The sequence below is a fragment of the Drosophila suzukii genome, chromosome 3 (genome assembly GCF_043229965.1).
Source record: "Drosophila suzukii chromosome 3, CBGP_Dsuzu_IsoJpt1.0, whole genome shotgun sequence".
Classification (NCBI taxonomy): domain Eukaryota; kingdom Metazoa; phylum Arthropoda; class Insecta; order Diptera; family Drosophilidae; genus Drosophila; species Drosophila suzukii.
In genome coordinates this window covers 63,988,728-64,007,288 of record NC_092082.1, presented here as the reverse complement: position 1 = coordinate 64,007,288, position 18,561 = coordinate 63,988,728, and the positions used below count along the sequence as shown (strand labels likewise).

The 18,561-nt window shown below is 42.4% G+C and overlaps 3 protein-coding genes across 5 annotated transcripts; all 3 read right to left on the bottom strand.

Annotated features, from left to right (window-relative positions):
- Nucleotides 1-1,939: 1,939 nt before the first annotated feature.
- Nucleotides 1,940-11,514, bottom strand: NPFR (Neuropeptide F receptor). Of its 3 annotated transcripts, XM_065865838.2 has the most exons (6): nucleotides 11,193-11,514; nucleotides 9,580-9,796; nucleotides 6,205-6,595; nucleotides 5,979-6,148; nucleotides 3,927-4,503; nucleotides 1,940-3,857 (listed from the first exon to the last, which is right to left on the bottom strand). In XM_065865838.2, the coding sequence occupies exons 2-6, from the start codon at nucleotides 9,580-9,582 to the stop codon at nucleotides 3,610-3,612; spliced, it is 1,389 nt and encodes a 462-aa protein (XP_065721910.1). In that variant the 5' UTR covers nucleotides 9,583-9,796; nucleotides 11,193-11,514; the 3' UTR covers nucleotides 1,940-3,609. The 3 variants fall into 3 exon arrangements, with proteins under 3 accessions (XP_065721910.1, XP_065721908.1, XP_065721907.1); XM_065865836.2 differs by having other exon boundaries at nucleotides 1,940-4,503; nucleotides 10,318-11,514; XM_065865835.2 differs by having other exon boundaries at nucleotides 1,940-4,503.
- A 481-nt stretch (nucleotides 11,515-11,995) lies between these two features.
- LOC108016022 (uncharacterized) lies at nucleotides 11,996-13,399 on the bottom strand. Its single transcript, XM_017082617.4, has 2 exons — nucleotides 12,312-13,399; nucleotides 11,996-12,253 (listed from the first exon to the last, which is right to left on the bottom strand). The coding sequence occupies exons 1-2, from the start codon at nucleotides 13,336-13,338 to the stop codon at nucleotides 12,057-12,059; spliced, it is 1,224 nt and encodes a 407-aa protein (XP_016938106.4). The 5' UTR covers nucleotides 13,339-13,399; the 3' UTR covers nucleotides 11,996-12,056.
- A 1,579-nt stretch (nucleotides 13,400-14,978) lies between these two features.
- On the bottom strand, nucleotides 14,979-16,350 carry LOC118878064 (uncharacterized). Its single transcript, XM_036819252.3, has 2 exons — nucleotides 15,287-16,350; nucleotides 14,979-15,227 (listed from the first exon to the last, which is right to left on the bottom strand). The coding sequence occupies exons 1-2, from the start codon at nucleotides 16,311-16,313 to the stop codon at nucleotides 15,031-15,033; spliced, it is 1,224 nt and encodes a 407-aa protein (XP_036675147.3). The 5' UTR covers nucleotides 16,314-16,350; the 3' UTR covers nucleotides 14,979-15,030.
- Nucleotides 16,351-18,561: the final 2,211 nt, after the last annotated feature.

Here is an 18,561-nt window from a genome sequence, read left to right as displayed (position 1 = left end):
CGATTTCTATAAATATTTAAGATGGACTAGTTTAGCAGCGCAAAGTGTAAGCAGATTTTCACTTATTTATAAGTGTGCAGCGTTTGATCTGTGAACGGGTTCCGTCGGCCGGTTTACGCATGAGAAAGTCGTCGTTTAGAATTGGCCAACTGAGCGTCACATTGTTATTAATTTCTGGTGACAAACTTTGCCATTGACTTGTGGCTAACAAGCGGAAAGGCCCCACCCCCGACCATCAAACCGCCAAACCGCCGAGCCACTGAACCACTGAGAAGCTCAAAAGCCAAAACGAAATGAAAGCCAGTTTATGAGACCGCAAAATCAATAACCACTCACAATGTAACAATGGTCCGAGCAATGTTTTCTAAAAGCCCAGCGCAAATCGGGGCCAACTTCTTTGCCCAGACAAAGGCTGTTCAATTGGCGAACTCCCATTTTGGCCATCCATCCAGCCATCCAACCATCCGTCTGTATGTGAAAGTGCTCGCAGCGGATTCATTTAGCACCTATTAAAGAGCCGCCAAAGATGTCAAAGAAATGCCATCCTCCATCACTCGCCTTCGACATGTGTCCAACGGCAGCGGGATGCAAGATTTAAGTGCCTTGAACCCATGAACACATATTACGCTACATCTCAGTCTCAATCCGAATCCGAATCTGAGTTCCATCAATTGGTATGCAGAGAGGGTCTTTGGCTGCCCGCAAATATTTGCGAACCCTCGCTTTGAATTTTATTCCAATCATTAATTTCACTTTTACTCATAAATATGCTAATTGCCAGTTCACGCCGGTTCCGTAAAATTCGTTGCCGGCGAGTCTGTTGATTTGGGCTGATGGAGGTACACTCGCACCCAGAATGCTTTTGTCACCATTGCGCAATCTGCATGAGAAGAAAGTGAGATGGGTATTCGTAATCATCAGATGAAATGGAAATTGAAATGGTAGCGGAAGGTGCGGAGCCCGCTGAGTGTGACAAAAAGTAAGGTAAACACTTTCACAAGCCGCAAGTGCATAAGGCCGTTACCAGCCGTCAAAACAAACGGCAGGCCAACTGATCGTTGACAGTTTTACAGCAGCCAGAAGCAGGTGAGCCGCCTCACCTCTCGTATCACGCATTCCCAAAGAAATTTTTAATTAGTTTACTTTATTTGTCTTTCATTTTTCACGCTGCCTGGTGGGAACATTTCACTTTTCCGTGCGATCCATATATCACTCGCCACCGGTCACGTTTGTGTCACACGTCGGCGAACTGTGAACCGAGCTGCGAATTTGGGGGATTGGTGACCGGCCTTGAAATGAAATCACACACTAATTTAGCTCACCTGTCGCCCATCAAGAGAACCTCACCAAACATGCGGTCTAATGAGTTTATTATTACCAAACCCGAGACTGCCACATTTGGGTACTCATTCAAGTTCCAATGGATGTGTTTTATATCATACTAGCACATTTTTATAAGACAATCTATTTTGATTACCTAAATATACTACATCTGTAGACATTCTGGTTCTCCAACTTCCTTATGGCGGTGTCTCACAGTTCGCATGCTTATGTGCTATTTTTATGGGTCGTAGGTTTTTATGCTGCAGCTGCTTGAGGGTCTCGAACCCACAAAAGTGTCAAGGGTTAAGTGTTGAGCGGTTCAGCTGCTGTTTATGGCTGTGGTTGTTAAACTGGTTAACACGGTGTCCCGTTTTGCTTAAAAATCTTTAAAGAGGACTTGCCCAGCTGCAACTTACTTACTTTTCTGCACAAAATCGTATCATCCCACTTCATTTGCGTAAAAGCCCTAAGCTTCAAATAATTGATTTGGGGAAAAACAAGCAGAAATTCCTGGTAAATGAAAGCACACTTTGTGCAATTTAACTGGCATCTCTAATTGGCACTGCCCCGAAGCTCTCATTTAGAGAGATTTCTGCATTTTTCCAGTGAAACAGCTCTATTATGCAGGACTTGTAAACAACATTTATTAAAATATTTTTTAGTTTTTGTGTAGCAGACATTGAAAGGATGTTTTTAGAGCTGCTGACATTTACTTTAAAGTTATCTTTTACAATTATGGACTATAATATAGATAAACTTATGCGAATTTTAAGTTAACCTATCATTAGAGAATGGCAAACAGAACATCAACTATTTATAATCCTAAGCTTAGATGATATAAGGACGTAGCTATGAGAAGAACGAAATTATTTCCTAGGAACTGTTTGAAGGGAACTTATTCGAGGTCTTAGGCGTATTCGACTTATCAAATACCCGAAATCCAATTGGGGGCTCAATCAATTACTTTCCGGCATTCGATTTGAAAGTGGTCAAACCTTAGACTTAGTCCGACTTTGATGATGGATGCGATGAGATGCTCGTTTAGGAATAGATTACAGGCTTCGAGGTTTATACTCGTTGTGTCTTAACTTAGGTGTAACTCAGCTTGGCTTTGGATCACTGGACAATAAGTGTTTTCTGTAAATTCTAAGAGCGAATTGGAAGTCGCGTCACTCAAAAGCCGCTCCAGCCGCCCGCTGCTCCAGGATTGATTGCCAATTTAGTACTGTTCCAAACTGAAAATGTGTCACAAAAAGCTGGGTCATAATCGATGGCTGCTCAAGGCAAATAATGTCACAACATGGCAACGACAAGAGTTACAGCCCGTCCAGGCAACGATAAAGGGAATTGTGAAGCGCATGCAAACACTGAGAAAAAGTATCACAAAATCATAGACGACCGGAAAGCAGTCATATTAGAGCCACAATAGAGAAAATCCATTAAATCAGAAATCGATAAATAAATATAAATTCTCACTTTTTTTTAGGGTGGGACATTTTTGCTTGTAGTAACAAGATAGAAACAAATGCAGTATGGAACTTAAAGTTGGTAGAGAAAAGAATTTTATACATAAGGCATAAATAGTCTATAATTACCTTTAATATGTTTCTGTCTTTAAAGCAAATAAATTGGTAATTCGTTTTTGTACAAAATTACTAAAAGTAAAAATAATACTGATTTTAATACCAACTGCACAGGCTAAAAAATGAGAATGATTAAACTAGTTAGGATACTCGATATAAAATATATTTCCTCATACTTAAAAGATTTGGCATAAATGCGCTGTCGCAATCTTCGTTTAAAAATGGATTAAGTCAGTAGAAAAGTTCCTTGTCCAAAAAGGCTTTTTAAATCCTTTATAAGAAAAAGAAACTAAAATAATAGATTGCAACCAAAAATAATAAATAAATAAAATAAATACTGATTTTACTAATAATTTGTTAATTCGAAGCTGAGCGAAACGAACTTTTTAAAGGAACATGTGAATCATATTTATCATTTTCACGGCAGACCCACGAATATCAAACCTAATATTAAGTCTTAAGGAACTGTGTACCCAACTTTCCCGACCTAAGGGCACGCCTTTTCGCTCAGTGTGCTCTGGAAATGGCAGTTGCAGTTGGAACAAGTGAAACGTGAAGGGAGCAGCAGCGGCGCTTGGAGCATGCAAATCCAATCAGCCCGAGGGCGCACAAAAGGACATGCACGCGTGTCCTGCGGAGGTGGGCGGTCACGGCCGTGGACATACAGACCGGACCTCGGGGACCTTAAGAGCTACCCTGTGCTTTACCGCGGCATCAGCTTGGTGACCTCCGAGGGCACGGGGTTGTGGTCCGTGAGGGCCACCGACTCGGTGATGGCGCTGCGCAGTCCGCCCTCCTGGTGGCCGGTCATGAAGTCGGTGGCCGCCAGACCGCCCTCGCCGCCACCGACGGTGCCGCTCTGGGCGCCGCCCGGCCCCAGCAGCTTCAGCTCGCCCTTGGAGACATCGCCGCCCAACTTGCGACGCCTGCGGGCCGCCTGGACGTTGCAGCCTGTCGTGTGACCGTTAAGAGCAACATTAGTGTCTGAGCAACTGCAGAGCAGTTCGTGAAATTCTTTACGGAAGTTGTCGTTGAGCCAGCCGTAGAGCAGCGGGTTGGAGCAGGCGGAGCTCATGCCGATCATGTGGCAGATGGCGTAGCGCACCAGCATGCTCTGGGTGACCGGCGAGCGCTCCATGTCCGCGTACAGGTTGAAGAAGTTCAGCGGCAGCCAGGAGACGCCGAAGATGATCGCGATGCTGATCAGCAGGCAGTTGGTCCGCTTCATCCGCCTGCCGCGCTCCACCTTCCGCTGGGCGGAGGCCGCCTGCACGGCCACCACGGTGATGCGGCTCTTCAGCTTGTTGTAGATCCCGAAGTAGGCCACCGAGACGATCAGGATGGGCACCAGGTACTGGACGCACAGCGAGAAGATCGAGTAGTAGAAGCGCCCGTTGCGGGTCGGCCAGTCCTCGATGCAGTACGGGATCGTGTCCTGCAGTCCGATCTGCTGCAGCAGGGCCGGCGTGTCCGTGTTGATCAGCTCCTTGTAGACGAACAGCGGCGAGGCCAGCAGCAGGGATAGGGCCCAGATTCCCGCAAGGATCATCACCGCACCCACGAACTGCAGGCTGTCCCGAGTGGGGTACACTATAACCTGGAAATAAAGTCAGGGGTGATTCAGGGATAACACAGGGCTCTAGTTTCTATGAAGCATGGTACATTTTGGGAGACCTTTCTTTCCTTACCCAACGGGGGAGTCATTTATGTATTGGTTAAGATATAAAATATTTCTTTCAGAGGATTCCTAGGCAGAATCCTCAGAAAACCCTATTAAAAATATCCCATTACATAACTATTCAGTACAGGAACAGTTATTTTCTTTGCATATCCTAACAATATTAACTTTGAAATAAACAAGGATATTTCCATTCACAAAGCTCTACCTCTACTTTCTGCATAAGTTTTCTGTTCTTATAAACAGTGATTTCAATGCTGATTACTGTAGTTGGCTACATGAAAGATGCATGTACAGTAAAGCGGTCCAAAAATGAAATCATTTTCTCGCCCCTTCGGTCAATATGAATCCAAAACAAATTTAAGAAATAAAACCAAGTTAGGGACACCTATATGAAAAAAATATATTTGATCAAAGGCAACAGTGCGTATGAGTTATAAGCATTGAGACTCCAAAAAGCGCTGTTGTACAACAATGTTTTTTGGTATACTTTAAGTACCTCGATGCGCACCGTGTAGGCGAATGAGAGTAGGGCCTTCAAAATTTCCATACAAATGTGGCCTTAATGTGGTCATCTTAAAATACAGTAAAGCCCCTTCGCGCCTTTTTGTGTGTTAGCATAATGTCGAGACTTTATGTTCTTGAAGTCTAAGCCGACTTGACCCTGAGTTCGGCTAAATCTTCTCTATATTTTCCTATTTTCCTTTTTACTGAATTACCCCTTCTTGTTATTACTTGCTTTCCAAACGAGACCTAGTTTCTGAAAATGCTCTCATTAAATTTTGTTTCCGACTTTGCATATAGCGAGGTTTGTCCCCGAAACAAGAAGATTCATTTATTAGCTTGAGCCATTTTAACCAAAAGATATTAATCACTCTGACCTCTAAACATCACAACGATTTAATAGCTCTCTTTTCGCCATAATTAATGAAGTCTTTAAACATTGCCATATATGATGCAATGGTGTTCTGTGCAAAGCTTAATTTTTACTCATTTTCCTTTAACAGACTTTTCTTATTATTTTGTTAATTTTTGTTTCTCTACAATATGTGTTAACGACTCTGTTATAACAATGTTTATCCAATAACAAGAATTTTTTATTAGCTTAACCCCTTTTAATCAACAGCAAATAAACCCTCTGACCTCCGTACATCACCCCGTTTTGATAGCTCTTGCCTCGCCCCCATTTATAATAATAACTTTAATCGTGGGTTAAGCATTCGTGAAATCGCCAAATATGTACCCAGAGCCCATCGATTTTCGCTCAACGTCAAATTTAATGGTTACAAATTGAACCCATTCACCTCATTAATATCGGGACATGACTTGCCCCATCCGATTAGCCCTATTTGCATACTAATGTGGGCATTAAAAAGGCTCGATCGAGGACTAACCTGGTATCTGTCGAAGGCGATGGCCGTTATGGATATTGTCGACACGAAAATGCAAAGTGCCTGCAGCATGGCAATCGTTTTGCACAGGATGGAGCAGGAGCCGTAGGGCCAGTACTTGGACAGGATCTCCATCAAGGTTAGCGGCATGGTGACCAGGCAAAGCAGCAAGTCTGAAAGTCCGATCGATGAGAACCAGAATTCCCCCCGCCCAGGGGTTCCAACTCACCCGATATGGCCAGATTCAGGATGAAGAGATTGCGGGCAGTACGCATGATGGGCTTCCGGACCACGGCGATGACCACCAGGGTGTTTCCCAGCGCCCCGAATAGAATCAATACGCCGTACATGCTGATGAGCATGTGGTACCAGGGGCTGTCCACCGCCCTGTTGCTGAGGAACCTGTCGATAAGCACAGGGTCGAGCGGCCTGCTCGCAGTCTCGTTCAGATCCGAGGTGTTGATGGCCGTGGTGTTGAGGGCGTGGATGGTGCCCAGGTCGAGGTAATCCAGCGGATGCCGGTCGTCGAGGTAGCGGCCACTGTTGCTGCTGCTGGCATAGCCGCCCAGGTGCTCTCCGGTAGCCAGTGGCCCGGGCTCCGTCTGGTTCATGCTGATTATCTGGCAAACAGAGAAGGCAAACAGGCTTTCATTATTCCCCAAATCCGCAGCGGAAATATTCAATTGTCAGGGGGCAGGAGGTGGGGAGAAGTGGGGGTGGGGCTGTCGGCAAACTTTGCGTGCCACATCACGTATGATTTATGAGATTGGCTTGCAGCACACGCCACACATTCCAGCTGGCTGCGAAAGGCAAATTCCGCTGGTTTATGGGGCCGCCTTTGTAAAATACGGGGCAATAATCGTATGAAAAGTTTGTTCGGTGCCAGTAGGGTGCCCAGCACCAAAGGATTCAATGAGCATTCGGCATGAATGAAAGTTCTGACGCCTCTGTGGCAGGCAAGCACTTTGAGAAATTTAAGGTATGGCTATAAAAACCAAGAAATATGGATATATTCTGTTAAAAAAATATATATACATTGCATTTTTTTTTAACCTTAAATTTCTCCTATAACAATTTTAATACATTACCAAATCACTAATGAAACCTAAAATATTTTCAAATTAAACATACGTCATAAAATATTTAAACCGATTTTTGGTTTGGCAAGATTCAGCACGACCAAAAATGCTTTATATTATTATAATATATGGATAATTTTATTCAAAGAAAATAACGAAAATTACATTTAAAACAATACTTTTTTTAACACATTAATATATATTATTATAACTATAAACACTGTCTAAAAATGTTGCTAAAAAATTATTATACAAATTTCTCTGCCTCGCTGACACCCGAACAGAAGTGCATTTAGACTTTACAACTTTTATCTTGATGGAAAATCCATTTTCCAGTGCTCTATTTTAATAATTGAGTTGAGATCTCAGGGCATGATAAAAAACTTCAAACGCCCTTGCTATCCGCCTTTTAATGCCTTTCTGAACACAGACAATGGCCTTGGCTCATGGGACTTGACTCGCAAATTATCTCCCACAGGATAACTTTCACAAGGAAAATCGTTCGCTCGGTTTTGAAGTTTTGCCAGTTGTTTTATTTTTGCAAAATTTCTTACCATTGGTGTCAATTTATGCAGTAACTCAATTTTAAGCCCCCCTGCCAGGCTCCAGTCGGTTGGTTGTTTTCCCTCGTAAATATTCATGCATTACCCGGCGCCATAATTTATGCAGCACATCAGGGCAAGACATGCATTTAATTGGAAAAAGTCAAAAGTGCTGTTCTCGGGGAAATGTGCGTTTGAAGCCTGGCATTTGTTGCCAGAACAAGATATCTCGGTGTCGAGGGACAGCCGTCAATCCCAGATACAAATACAGATTCAGATACAGGCAGGTTATAAATGACGACATTTGCTAAAAATAATGGTGTAATTTTATGCGCCGACTGGCTGCGCACTTGTCAGTATCGATAAAGCCGATGGCCGAAGGTGGGCGAAACAGACTTATGGGGCGCCCAAAGGTAGGCTATGCCCCTGACAGCTGCGATAAATGAGGCGCTAATAAATCTCGCCAATCGGGGGATTAACTCGCCAGATACCAGATACAGGGGGATCGGAAGCGAGCAGATCGGAGCAAGGCAGAGTTGCCATGGAAATTTAATTTCAAGTTGGTCGGCACTTAATTGACTAATATTTGCACTACCAACTCAAACATCGAAGACCCGAGAGATGGCCAGTCCCAAATGGAAAAGTCTGCCAACCGCAAACTGGTCAGTCTGCAAAATGGATTGGGTTCGGGTTTGGGTGATTCCTTCTTCAGCCCCAGGCAAAGACCTAATAAAAAAGTTTTCCTCCGCAAAAGGAGCAGTGAAAAACAGGCCGAAGTTGATCACCAATTTGTCGCAGAAGTTCCAATCACAGTCCGTACTCGAGTTTGAGGAATTGACTGCAAGGTGGAAATTGAATTTCCATGTATTTCTCCCCAAGGGAAAATCAGTGCGCAGCTGCTTTCTCGGTTCGGTTGGGATAAAGAACGGAAGTTGGTGTCGGTAGAATTATGTAAAGTAGCCTCAAGTCATCGGCAGTTGTCACAAATTTGGTATAATTTTCGGAGTACGAGTGCCTATAGCCTTTCGCTCCACTGGATAAGTGGAGCGTGACAAAGGTTTTAAATGCCATTCAGTTTTCGGGGAATTCAAGTTCGATTCCAGCCTGCTGGCATTTCGACTCAGCTATTTTTGTGATTTATTTGTGGTGGGCCTCTTGTTTCCCCACTACAAGATGAATATTATTGCCGCTTGTGCGATTTGTTTGCTCCGATTACCTACTTAGTGGCCCCTGCTGGCTGATGAATTTATCAGTTTGTGCCCAATAAGACACCTCTTTGCCTGCCCCCAGGACATATTCCTTATTAATTGAAGCCGATTTATTTTCCACACGGAAGTGGTAAGATCCTGTCGGAATTGTCCTCATCTGTTCAGATGGTCAAGTCCAAATTGTAGTCTACGAAAGTGATGGGCTGTGCTTAAGCGGAGACATCTGGCCGAGTTCGAGACTGGGTTCCTTAGGAATAAATCATCTAAGGTGCTTAAGAGCTGAACGCAAATTTTCGCCCATTTGCCCAAGTCCTTTGCAATTTAATCATGTTTTGTGTGCCGTTTAACACTTCTTAGGTGTCAAAGAAAAGCCACAGAGTGCTGGGATAAAAATACAAATTCGTAGTACCCGAAATCGGGTCTATGCGACTGTGTAACCAGGACAGCAATTAATGCGTAAACTGATATGCCTCCTCTCGACTTTTAAGCCTTCTCCGAGTTTTTAAATTGCCATCGAGAAGGGAGCATTACTTCGAAATTTGTATGGTTCCTTCGCCAGCGAATTGGCCCCAATCTGGCGGTGTATCCTGCAAATGTCAAAGAAATGGGGGTTTGCACAGCCATATGGCCAAGTCAAAACCCAGACTGATTTCCCCCGAAGCAACTCGAACAAACTTTTTCATTTTAGGAACAAAGTAATTCCGTTCCGTTTAACATCTACTCCGAAATGGCTTCTTGAGCTGGCTTTAAGTACTTATATTGCAATTACACTCACCATCGTATCGCTCTGGCAATCTGCTCCGCCCTGGGGATATATACTATATACTATATAGTATCGTATTGTTCTTCCTGGTCGTCGGTTGCTGTTTTTCCTTCTGAGCGTGACACGAGTGACTCTCTGTTTTTGTGGCTGCTACAGCAGCAGTTGCTCATTTAGTTTCCAATTTGAAATGCACTCATGGGACTTCACTGTTGTCTTTGCCGTCTTGAAACTATAAGAAATGAAACATTTCTGCTAATGGAAGTTTTGGTGGGATGGATACTTCAAGCTCTTAATCTCCTCCGCCAAGCTGCTTGTCAGCATAATCAAATTAATTAAAATGCTTCAAAAATTCCCGCAATAGAGCAAAGTTTGGGACACGGCACCCAACTTAATCCCTCGTGCAACAAACACACGGGTCCCAAGCTAAAAAGTTTGCACAAGATAGTTGCAGTCTTAAGTGCCTTCGGGGCTCCAGTTTTGCATGCATTGGTATGCATAACTTTTGGAACATTTTCCAGATTCTGGCGCACTTTGAGGATGTTTCTTCCCGGTTAAGCCATGCTCAGTTGAGCGTTACCCTTTTGGCTGTGCTGAGTTTAAATTGACTCGGCAGCCTGAAAGGCAACTCTTCATTTTAAGTGAACTTCACTTAACTTTAATAAAGTACTACCTTAAACAGTTAAAGCTATTGCACCGCCGTGGTTTAATTTTAAAAGTACTTTAATATGTAAGTAATAAATCAATAATTACCAAACCGATTTAAATATATGTTATAAGTTCATTACACACAATTGAAGGATTTTTTTATCACAAAAATTATCGCTCATGTCCAGACTTTACAACTCAATGAGAAAATATTCGGATGGGAGCTGTTGTAATTCTTTAATTAAAGTCCACAATAAAAAAACAATAAACGGATTCAACGAAAGCTCTGGCTTAATTATTTCACATATATTTGCGCACACTATTTGTTTGGACTCTGATGGGTAATTCTTCATGTCACTATAATTATAATTGCCGCAATATTCTTGTCCGTATTTTTTCTTTAATGCACTAAATATGGCTTCAATATGTGGCTGGAAATCTGCTTCATTATTCAGAGTCCATTAATAATGCCATTAAGCAAATTGCTTTTCGGTTTTCGGTATTTTGTGTTGAGCTGCACCACTCGTTTACATCTCATTACGCGCGATGCACATTCATTAATTTTCCATCGACTGGAACTCGACTGAATGGGAGAAGCCCCTCAGTTTCCTGAGCTCATCAACTGCCCCGTAGTTTCGTTAAATTATGATTTCTTATTTCTGCCCGCACACGTCACTTGGCATTACAGCCTGGAAAGATTTGTTTTCCCCGGAGACTCGCGGCGGAATAATATTTTCTTTCGATTAATTCGCAACTTGCAGTTCAGATTCATTGAAGCGCGTTCGGGAAAATAATCATAATAAATGCCGACAACTGCGGAGCGTCCGGCAGGCAATTAGCGAGTTTCCGCGGCCCACTTTCGGGGCAGGCTACGAATGGTCATAAATGTCGGGTTTCGTGCGAAATCTTCTCGCCTTCAACTTTTTAATGGCGGCACATTGTTGGAGAAACAAACACAAAACACTGAGTCGAGGGCATACCTCTCAGAAATCGGAATTCCGCGTAGATCCAAAGAGTTTTTGGTCCACTGTGTTCGGCCACCTCAAATATCTTAATAAATATGTGGCCGCATTTTGATTATTTCGCCTCCTTCACGCGTTTTCATTACAATAAGTTTCGGTGTTTAGTTGGGCTGTTTACTGATCTCCGATAACCACACGCGTGCACAGTCAGCGACCATCTGTTGGCTTTCGGTGCGCATCGCCTGCTTATATAGCCTCGCCTCGCACTGTATTTCCGCCTGATTCGTGATTCCCGGGAGCGCGTTGCGTATACGCCGCGTGGCACACAAGTCGCAACTGAGGGCGCCGCATTTGGTCAACAGGCCGTGGGCCGTCGCTTCCTGCTTTGTTTGGGTTTTGGGCCATCAGCTGTGCGGAGCTTTCTTATCACCGAAGCCGAGGGGTGGAAAAGCTCTGCACACTGGCTTCAGGGTTGTCGGAAATTCGCATCAAGCTCTCTGAATGTCTACCAGGGAACTTGAATCATTTGACATTTGTCTGTCCGCAATCGGCCAGGCTAATGGCAATCATACTTAATCATCCACCGCCTAAAGTGACGCCAAAATGACGTAATGTTATTCTTTAAAGCACTACTGATAGCTTATCTTTAAAGTGCTCGAAAAAGTAATTTGGTGTACAAACAATCTTAATCGCGAACTGAGAATAACAACACTTGCTCAATCAGACACCGCAATAATTTGAACAGAATTGTACCCAAGAAAGGTATAAAATGTTATTAAACATCAATATTACTAAAGGTTTTTAAATTCAATTCAGTAAAATTCAATTTCGGTACATTCACATTTATTTTTTTAACTTTTTAAATTAAAATAAAGAACTAGCCTACTGCAGATCCAAGAGACCCTTACCATCCAGGATTGCTAAGAGTTTGGTTGCACTTCTGATCACAGCTTCGCTGTCGTAAACAGATTTCTGGTAACGAAGACCTTCTGTAGTGTCCTTATAGAGACTTGAGAAGTCCGAGGTCTCCTCAGTGCCGTTGTAAATCATACAAGGCTTGAACATATGGGCCATGAGACCTGCGAAAGTATTTATGCTTAGGCTCTGTGTTTCGTTGATTGATTTGGTTTAACTTACTCATGAAACGACGACGTTCGAACTGAAGCTGGTACTCCTCAAGGGTGGGAAATAATCCCTTGTATGAAAACTTTTCCAGGTTTGCTTTTAAGGCATTGTAATGGTGCTCAACCAGTTCCGGTTCCTTGTCCCTAACTTCTTCCTTTAGGGAAGTGGTGAAGAAGTAGTGCAAGTCGATGGTGGGGGAGGTGCAGTTGCTGAACTGAAAATCTATAGCCACGACAGTCTGGGGATCTCCGGCATCATCGTACTGGAACATAATGTTGGTGGTCCAGCAATCGCCGTGGTTCAACGTCCTCAGATCACCTTCACCCACATCGTAGACCCGAGCCCCGTACTCCATGATATGGGTACGCAATTTTTCCAGCTTGTCGCCATAAGTTTGCTTCAGATTCGGTTGGCCATTTATGAACCGCAGAAAAGCCCGGAACAAACCCGTAAAGACCTCAGAATAGGCCTTTTTGTCGCGCGAAAAGAAGTGGGTGAAGAAGCACTTGGTCAGTAGCTCAGGATGGCGCTGTTGTAGGATTATGGATGCAGCATGGAACTTGGCCAGCATTTCCAGAGTCAGCTTGGTGTGAGCCAGATCCAACTGCTTCACTCGGTCCGCGTTAACGAACTTGTACGGCGCCAGATCCTCCAGAATCATGGTGCTGTACTCCCGATCCACGGCGATGGCGTCTGCAGTGAGCTTTCCGTCCAGGCCAGCTTCCTGCAGCAGTTCCTTCAACTTCGGAAGGACGAACTCGTACATGTCCATCTCCCGGGTGTAGAGTTCGTACTCGAAGAACACCTCCGCCTGGGGAACGTCCTCGGGAAGGGCCTGCTTCACGATGAAGGTCTTCTTCTGAACCGATCCGTCGCCCAGCTGGTAGTCCACGTAGATTCGCGTCATGACGCCCACGAAGTTCTCACCCTTTCCGGTTGCCGGCTTGGCCCAGATTTTGAGGACCTTTAGCTGATCGTCCTTGCAGTAAGTCCTCAGCCTTGGCTGCAAATACTCCTCGGTTAGCCAGTTGGGTAGCATTGTTTACGTGTTGCCGTTTCTCGTGCTTCTGACGTCTTAGCTCCGGCGCTCACGTTTATATTATGACGAAATGGGGATCTTATCGGGGACTATTATAGTGCAGCCGCGATAAGCTTTGTAATGGCAATTTGTGTGCTATCTCTAGTCTCGAGTGAATTCTCAGTTATACAAGGTCATTGTGAGATTGCGAATTGTACAGTGCCCAGTCACTCTCCCTAGGTACTGCTTGACACTTGTCTAGTCATTCCCGTTCTCGAACACTTTATTGAGTCGAATTCCAAATCTACAATCTTCATTGTTGCTTGTCCGAATAAAAAAGTGATAATAGGGCTGCAGATAACAGAGATAGTACTAACCTAATTTGCCAATTTAAAAGTTTTATACCCCTGCAGATTACACAAACTAAAGTATTACAATACAAAGATAGTCTTTTATACAAAATATAAAATACTGGCGAGCATTTAGGAAGAATGGCGCTATATCCAATTTTGTGAGGAGTACGAGCGGAAAATGGTTACGTCTACAATAATATGTCTATTGAGTCAAATGCAAACTATATAAAATACTAAACAAGAGAGAACGCAATTCATATACCCGCTACTCAGCTAATCAATGTGATCCCAGGATTCCGTTTGATGACAAAACTCCGGAGACGACCGGATATTATTGGAATATTTATTATGTTATAAATATTTGGGTCACTTATTGACAAACTATCGGTTGTGGCTTATAATTTATAATTTTATATTATAATTTTATATAAGTTTATAATTTCACAAAATTGTGGCAACTTGCGTCTGTAGCGAACGATATCTTGACACCGACTGGCTCTCGTTCGATTTTCAAACTCGTTTCCTTTCGTTCGTGTTATCCTAGAAACGACGACCACTCCTTGCTTATCGTTTTAATTGCTCTTCTGGTTTACCTACATCAATTTAACTTATTAACTTATGTTCCGATTTATTCAACTTTTGGCGATAGATATTAACAAATAAAAAAAAAATTGAGTTAGAGTGGGCTCGGCACTCGGCTGAAGCAAACATGGGCTTCATAGGCAATTTGAAAATGTAAGCGCTTTGCAGAACATAGCCTTATGGGCGTTTGTGGGCGTTAGATGGGACGTGGGACTTACGGACAATACTAGATCAACTTGGCTAGTGAAACACCCTGATCAAGTACTATACTATATACTTTATATACTATACTACATACTATGTGCGATCGGAAAAAAATTATTCTACCGGTTACATACAGTTTTTATGCTAGAATACAAATTTTAACTGAAATGTATACTCTACCTATCAAATGACAAAAAATCTTGTTCCGCTCACTCTAACAACCACAATTTTAAAGCTAAAATAAAATTTTTTCAGAAATGTATTGGTTATACCAATAACTAAAAAAAACTTTTCTACGGCCACTCTAAGCCGCCAAAAACCGTGGACCTTTATTAAGTATGTACACGCAAATTAATCGACCCCAAATAAGACTTAAATATTGATATCGCTGTTTTTCATATTTCTGGTACATTGGTGTTAATTTAAGGGAAAATATTCTTCAAGATCCGTACAGTTAAAATATTAACAAAGGATTCAAATTAACAGTAGGACAAGATTCAACAAATTATAAGAGAAAATGGGTTAAGCACTCAAAACATATTTATTCTATTACTCAATAACTAACAGTCTTATTTTAATGGGCATCCAACAAGCCCTTGGCATCAAGAACGGGTAATATTGTGTCAATTCTTCTCTGAATCTCTTCATTTTCATACATCGAGTCCTGGAACTTAATGCCTCCTGGAGTGTCCTGATAGAGATTTATGAACTCGCAGTCTTCGCTGCCTGTATATACCATGATCGGTTGAAATACGTTTGCAATAATTACACCTGCGAAAGAAAAATACTTGTTTAAGACAGGTTATAGGTATGCCTTCTTTTAAACCTACTCAAGAATCGACGTCTCTCGAATTGGAGCTGATACTCAAACAGGCTGGGGAAGATCCCTTTGTAAGAAAGTGCCTCTAGGGTCTTCTTCAAAGCGTAATAATGGTACTGCACAAGCTCCAGCTCCTTCGCCTTTACATCGATCTTTAGCGAAGTACTAAAGAAGTAATGCAAATCGACCACCGGGGATGTTACGGTACTGAACTGGAAGTCAATGGGCAGGACAGTAGTGGGATTGCCCTCATCATCGTACAAATACATCACGTTTGTGGTCCAACAATCGCCGTGAACTAATGTCTGCAGGTCCTTCTCTCCCACGTCCACAGAGCGGGCGGCGTAATCCATTAAATTGGTAAGTATATGCTCCAACTTGTCTGCGTAGCGGTTCTTCAGACTCGGCTTGGTCTTGACATACCTGATGAATGCCCTAAACAGACCCACAAAGACCTCCCCGTAACCCTTTTTGCCTCTTGAAAAGAAGTGAGATGCGTAGTTCCGACTCAGAAGATGGGGCTCGCGTTGGTTCAGAACAATGGCTGCGGCATGGAACTTAGCCAGCATGTCCAAAACTAGCTTGGTGTGAACCATATCCAGTTGCTTTACTCTATCCGCATTCGTGTATCGAAGGGGCGCCAGATCCTCGAGAATCATGATGGTGCGTTCCCGATCAACGACTATGGCCTCCGCCATCAGGTTTTCGTTGAAGCCGGCCTCTTGAAGAATTTTGGCCATTTTAGGCAGGACAATGTCGTACATCTCCAGCTCCCTGTTGTAAACATCATACTCCGCGAAGATATTCGCCTGGGGAGCATCCGATGGAACGGCTTGCTTCAGGATGTAGGATTTCTTTAGCTCAGCACCATCTCCCTGCACAAAGTCCACATAGATTCGGGTCATAACGCCCACAAAGTTTTCCCCTTTCTCCGTTGCTGGCTTGGCCCAGACCTTCTGGACTCGCAGCTGATTGTCCTTGTGAAAGCGCTGTAGTGCCTTCTGGATATACTCCTCCGTTAGCCATTCAGGTAGCATGGTGACTGCAATCTGACGAACATGAGCTCACAGCATCTGGACTAACATTTATATTCAGTCCAAACCTATGTCTTATCAGTAAAGCCTGTTAATAGGCACGATAAGCGACGTAACCCTATTAGATGCCGGAGCTAATTACTATATTGTCTCCTTTAAATCAGTTTTCTGTTCATCTGTACAAATGCGAGTGCGGCTTTTATAGCCAGAAATCATGACTGGCAGATTTAATCTTGCAAGTCATCCAAGTAACGTTTTATAGATGTGCTTTTTTTAATCCCTAGGGTGGTTCTTTTGTCCGTACTGTAAATTTTCTTTAAGCTGATGTTTGGACAAATTTTAACAGACGATTAGTCGGTAATCACTTTCTTGCCCGCACTTGAAAGCCCTTTATGTCAGTTCTAACCACAAACTTCATTGATTGGAGGGCGTTAGAGAGGGCAAAAATAGAAGATCAATCAATAGGTATCGAATAATCAAATGCATTTCACTTAAATTGTGTATGTCAGTATCAAAACTGTAGGCGCGTTAGAGTGCACGTGACACTTTACAAAAATTTGATGCGCAGGAATCCCTAAAGCCTGAAGACTTTCAAAAATCTCCATTTATACGGAAGGATAGACAAACGGAAAAACAATTATTTTTTTTCGAAACTTACAATTAAACAAGAACAACTCTTAACGAGGTAAGAAGTCGTGACGATCGCACCTTCAACATAAAAAGGTTATGATATAAAATTTTGTGATATAAAAATGATTGTACATTCGACTAAATAAATACACTTTTTGAAATGTTTTCATTCTGCCCGCCTCAGCAAAATATATAAGCTTCAGGCATTCAAAGGTATTTTCAATTGCAGCGTGCTAAGGAAAACATTTTAGAAAGTGTATTCACTTAAATAACATCACACTAGATTTTTATTTCTTCATGTATATATAGTAGTCGCCTTCGCACACTCTCCTGGTGCGCTTCGGTACAACGTGGACGGCCGTTAAATTTTACATGAAATTTTTATTTTGTTTGTTTGACTTATGAAGGGGGAGTGGCACTCAGGCGCAAAAACGTTACGTTCCCTAATCTTTATTACCGTTTAATTTCAAAACCAATAAATTTCGTATACTTCAAGTAGTCTTAATTTAAAAGTTACAGATTAATGATCATAATGCAGTTTAATAGCGTTGACGAATAATAAACTTTTAAGATCTTCTCGCTCATTTAGATTTTGAAGCACGAGACTTAACCATTCACGTCAAAATGCTATTTGAAATTGTAAATACAAATTTATTGTGGTTTTGTTTGAAAAAGCTATGCAGACTTATCCTAGTCTCTCAGTAATAAAAAAAAAAGTTTCGGCCTTGACTTTTACAATCGAAATGTAACTTTAATACGCTTCAATATCTTCAATACCAATTAAATATTTTTATAAACAAACTCAACATACTATGTTACCATAGTTTAAGAGATGTATTATGTTATGCATTTTTTTCATCTCGTTAGGCCTGACGCAACGCACTTTAATCTCGTTTTTCTTGAATCCAAGTCTTGGAAATAGGTAGACATGATACCTCAACAAGAAGAAGCGCTAAAGTAGAGTCTCTCGACCATCAGATACCCGATACTCAGCTTCAACTTTCAAATGAAATTTAATTCCAGAACATTTCTATTATCGCGGCACACTCCATCGATTGTATATAAAGTGCTGGTTCTTGGCTCAAAACCCATGTGTAACTTTTTTAACAAACTACCCAGCTAGATAAAAGGCTTGTATTTTTTAATATTTCAAGTTTCTGACATTTTCAGCTGACCAGCTTAACTACAAAGGTCTTAAATTTGGATCCCATTCGATACCACCCCTTTTCATTCCTACTAAAATGTATCAAAACATATATGGATATATATATATGTATATCTGGTAGTTGTTGGAGCGGCATTAAAGTGCAGCGTTTTGTTGGCTTCGCATCATGCCATAAATAAGAGCAAACAGATGAATGTGCGCACTGATATTTGCCCGGCTAAACCATTAACATGTGTAGTCAGGAGATAGCAGCCAGTTGGCCCGAACTGGACTTAAGTGGCATTAGGTGTTCCTGGGCCGGCGAATTAAGCCTATTGATTATGGGGCGTGCGTAGTTGGTTGGTTAAACAATTGGCATGGCTTCTTGCGAGTCCGAACCAAATTGTACTGCAAACAAAGGCAGGCCTCTGATAAGAAGCTGGTAAACATCGGGCCAAAAAAAGCAGCCCGCACATA

What these genes read in the sequence shown, in the direction of transcription:
- NPFR (XM_065865836.2), bottom strand. An exon ending in CCTGAATCTGGCCATATCGG is followed by an intron (nt 6,149 to 6,204) that starts GTGAGTTGGAAC and finishes TCGGACTTTCAG; the next exon opens with ACTTGCTGCTTTGCCTGGTC. An exon ending in TCGCCTTCGACAGATACCAG is followed by an intron (nt 4,504 to 5,978) that starts GTTAGTCCTCGA and finishes CTTTATTTCCAG; the next exon opens with GTTATAGTGTACCCCACTCG.
- LOC108016022 (XM_017082617.4), bottom strand. Translation starts at nt 13,338, where the DNA reads ATGCTACCCAACTGGCTAACCGAGGAGTATTTGCAGCCAAGGCTGAGG. An exon ending in CGAACGTCGTCGTTTCATGA is followed by an intron (nt 12,254 to 12,311) that starts GTAAGTTAAACC and finishes ATACTTTCGCAG; the next exon opens with GTCTCATGGCCCATATGTTC.
- LOC118878064 (XM_036819252.3), bottom strand. Translation starts at nt 16,313, where the DNA reads ATGCTACCTGAATGGCTAACGGAGGAGTATATCCAGAAGGCACTACAG. An exon ending in CGAGAGACGTCGATTCTTGA is followed by an intron (nt 15,228 to 15,286) that starts GTAGGTTTAAAA and finishes TTTCTTTCGCAG; the next exon opens with GTGTAATTATTGCAAACGTA.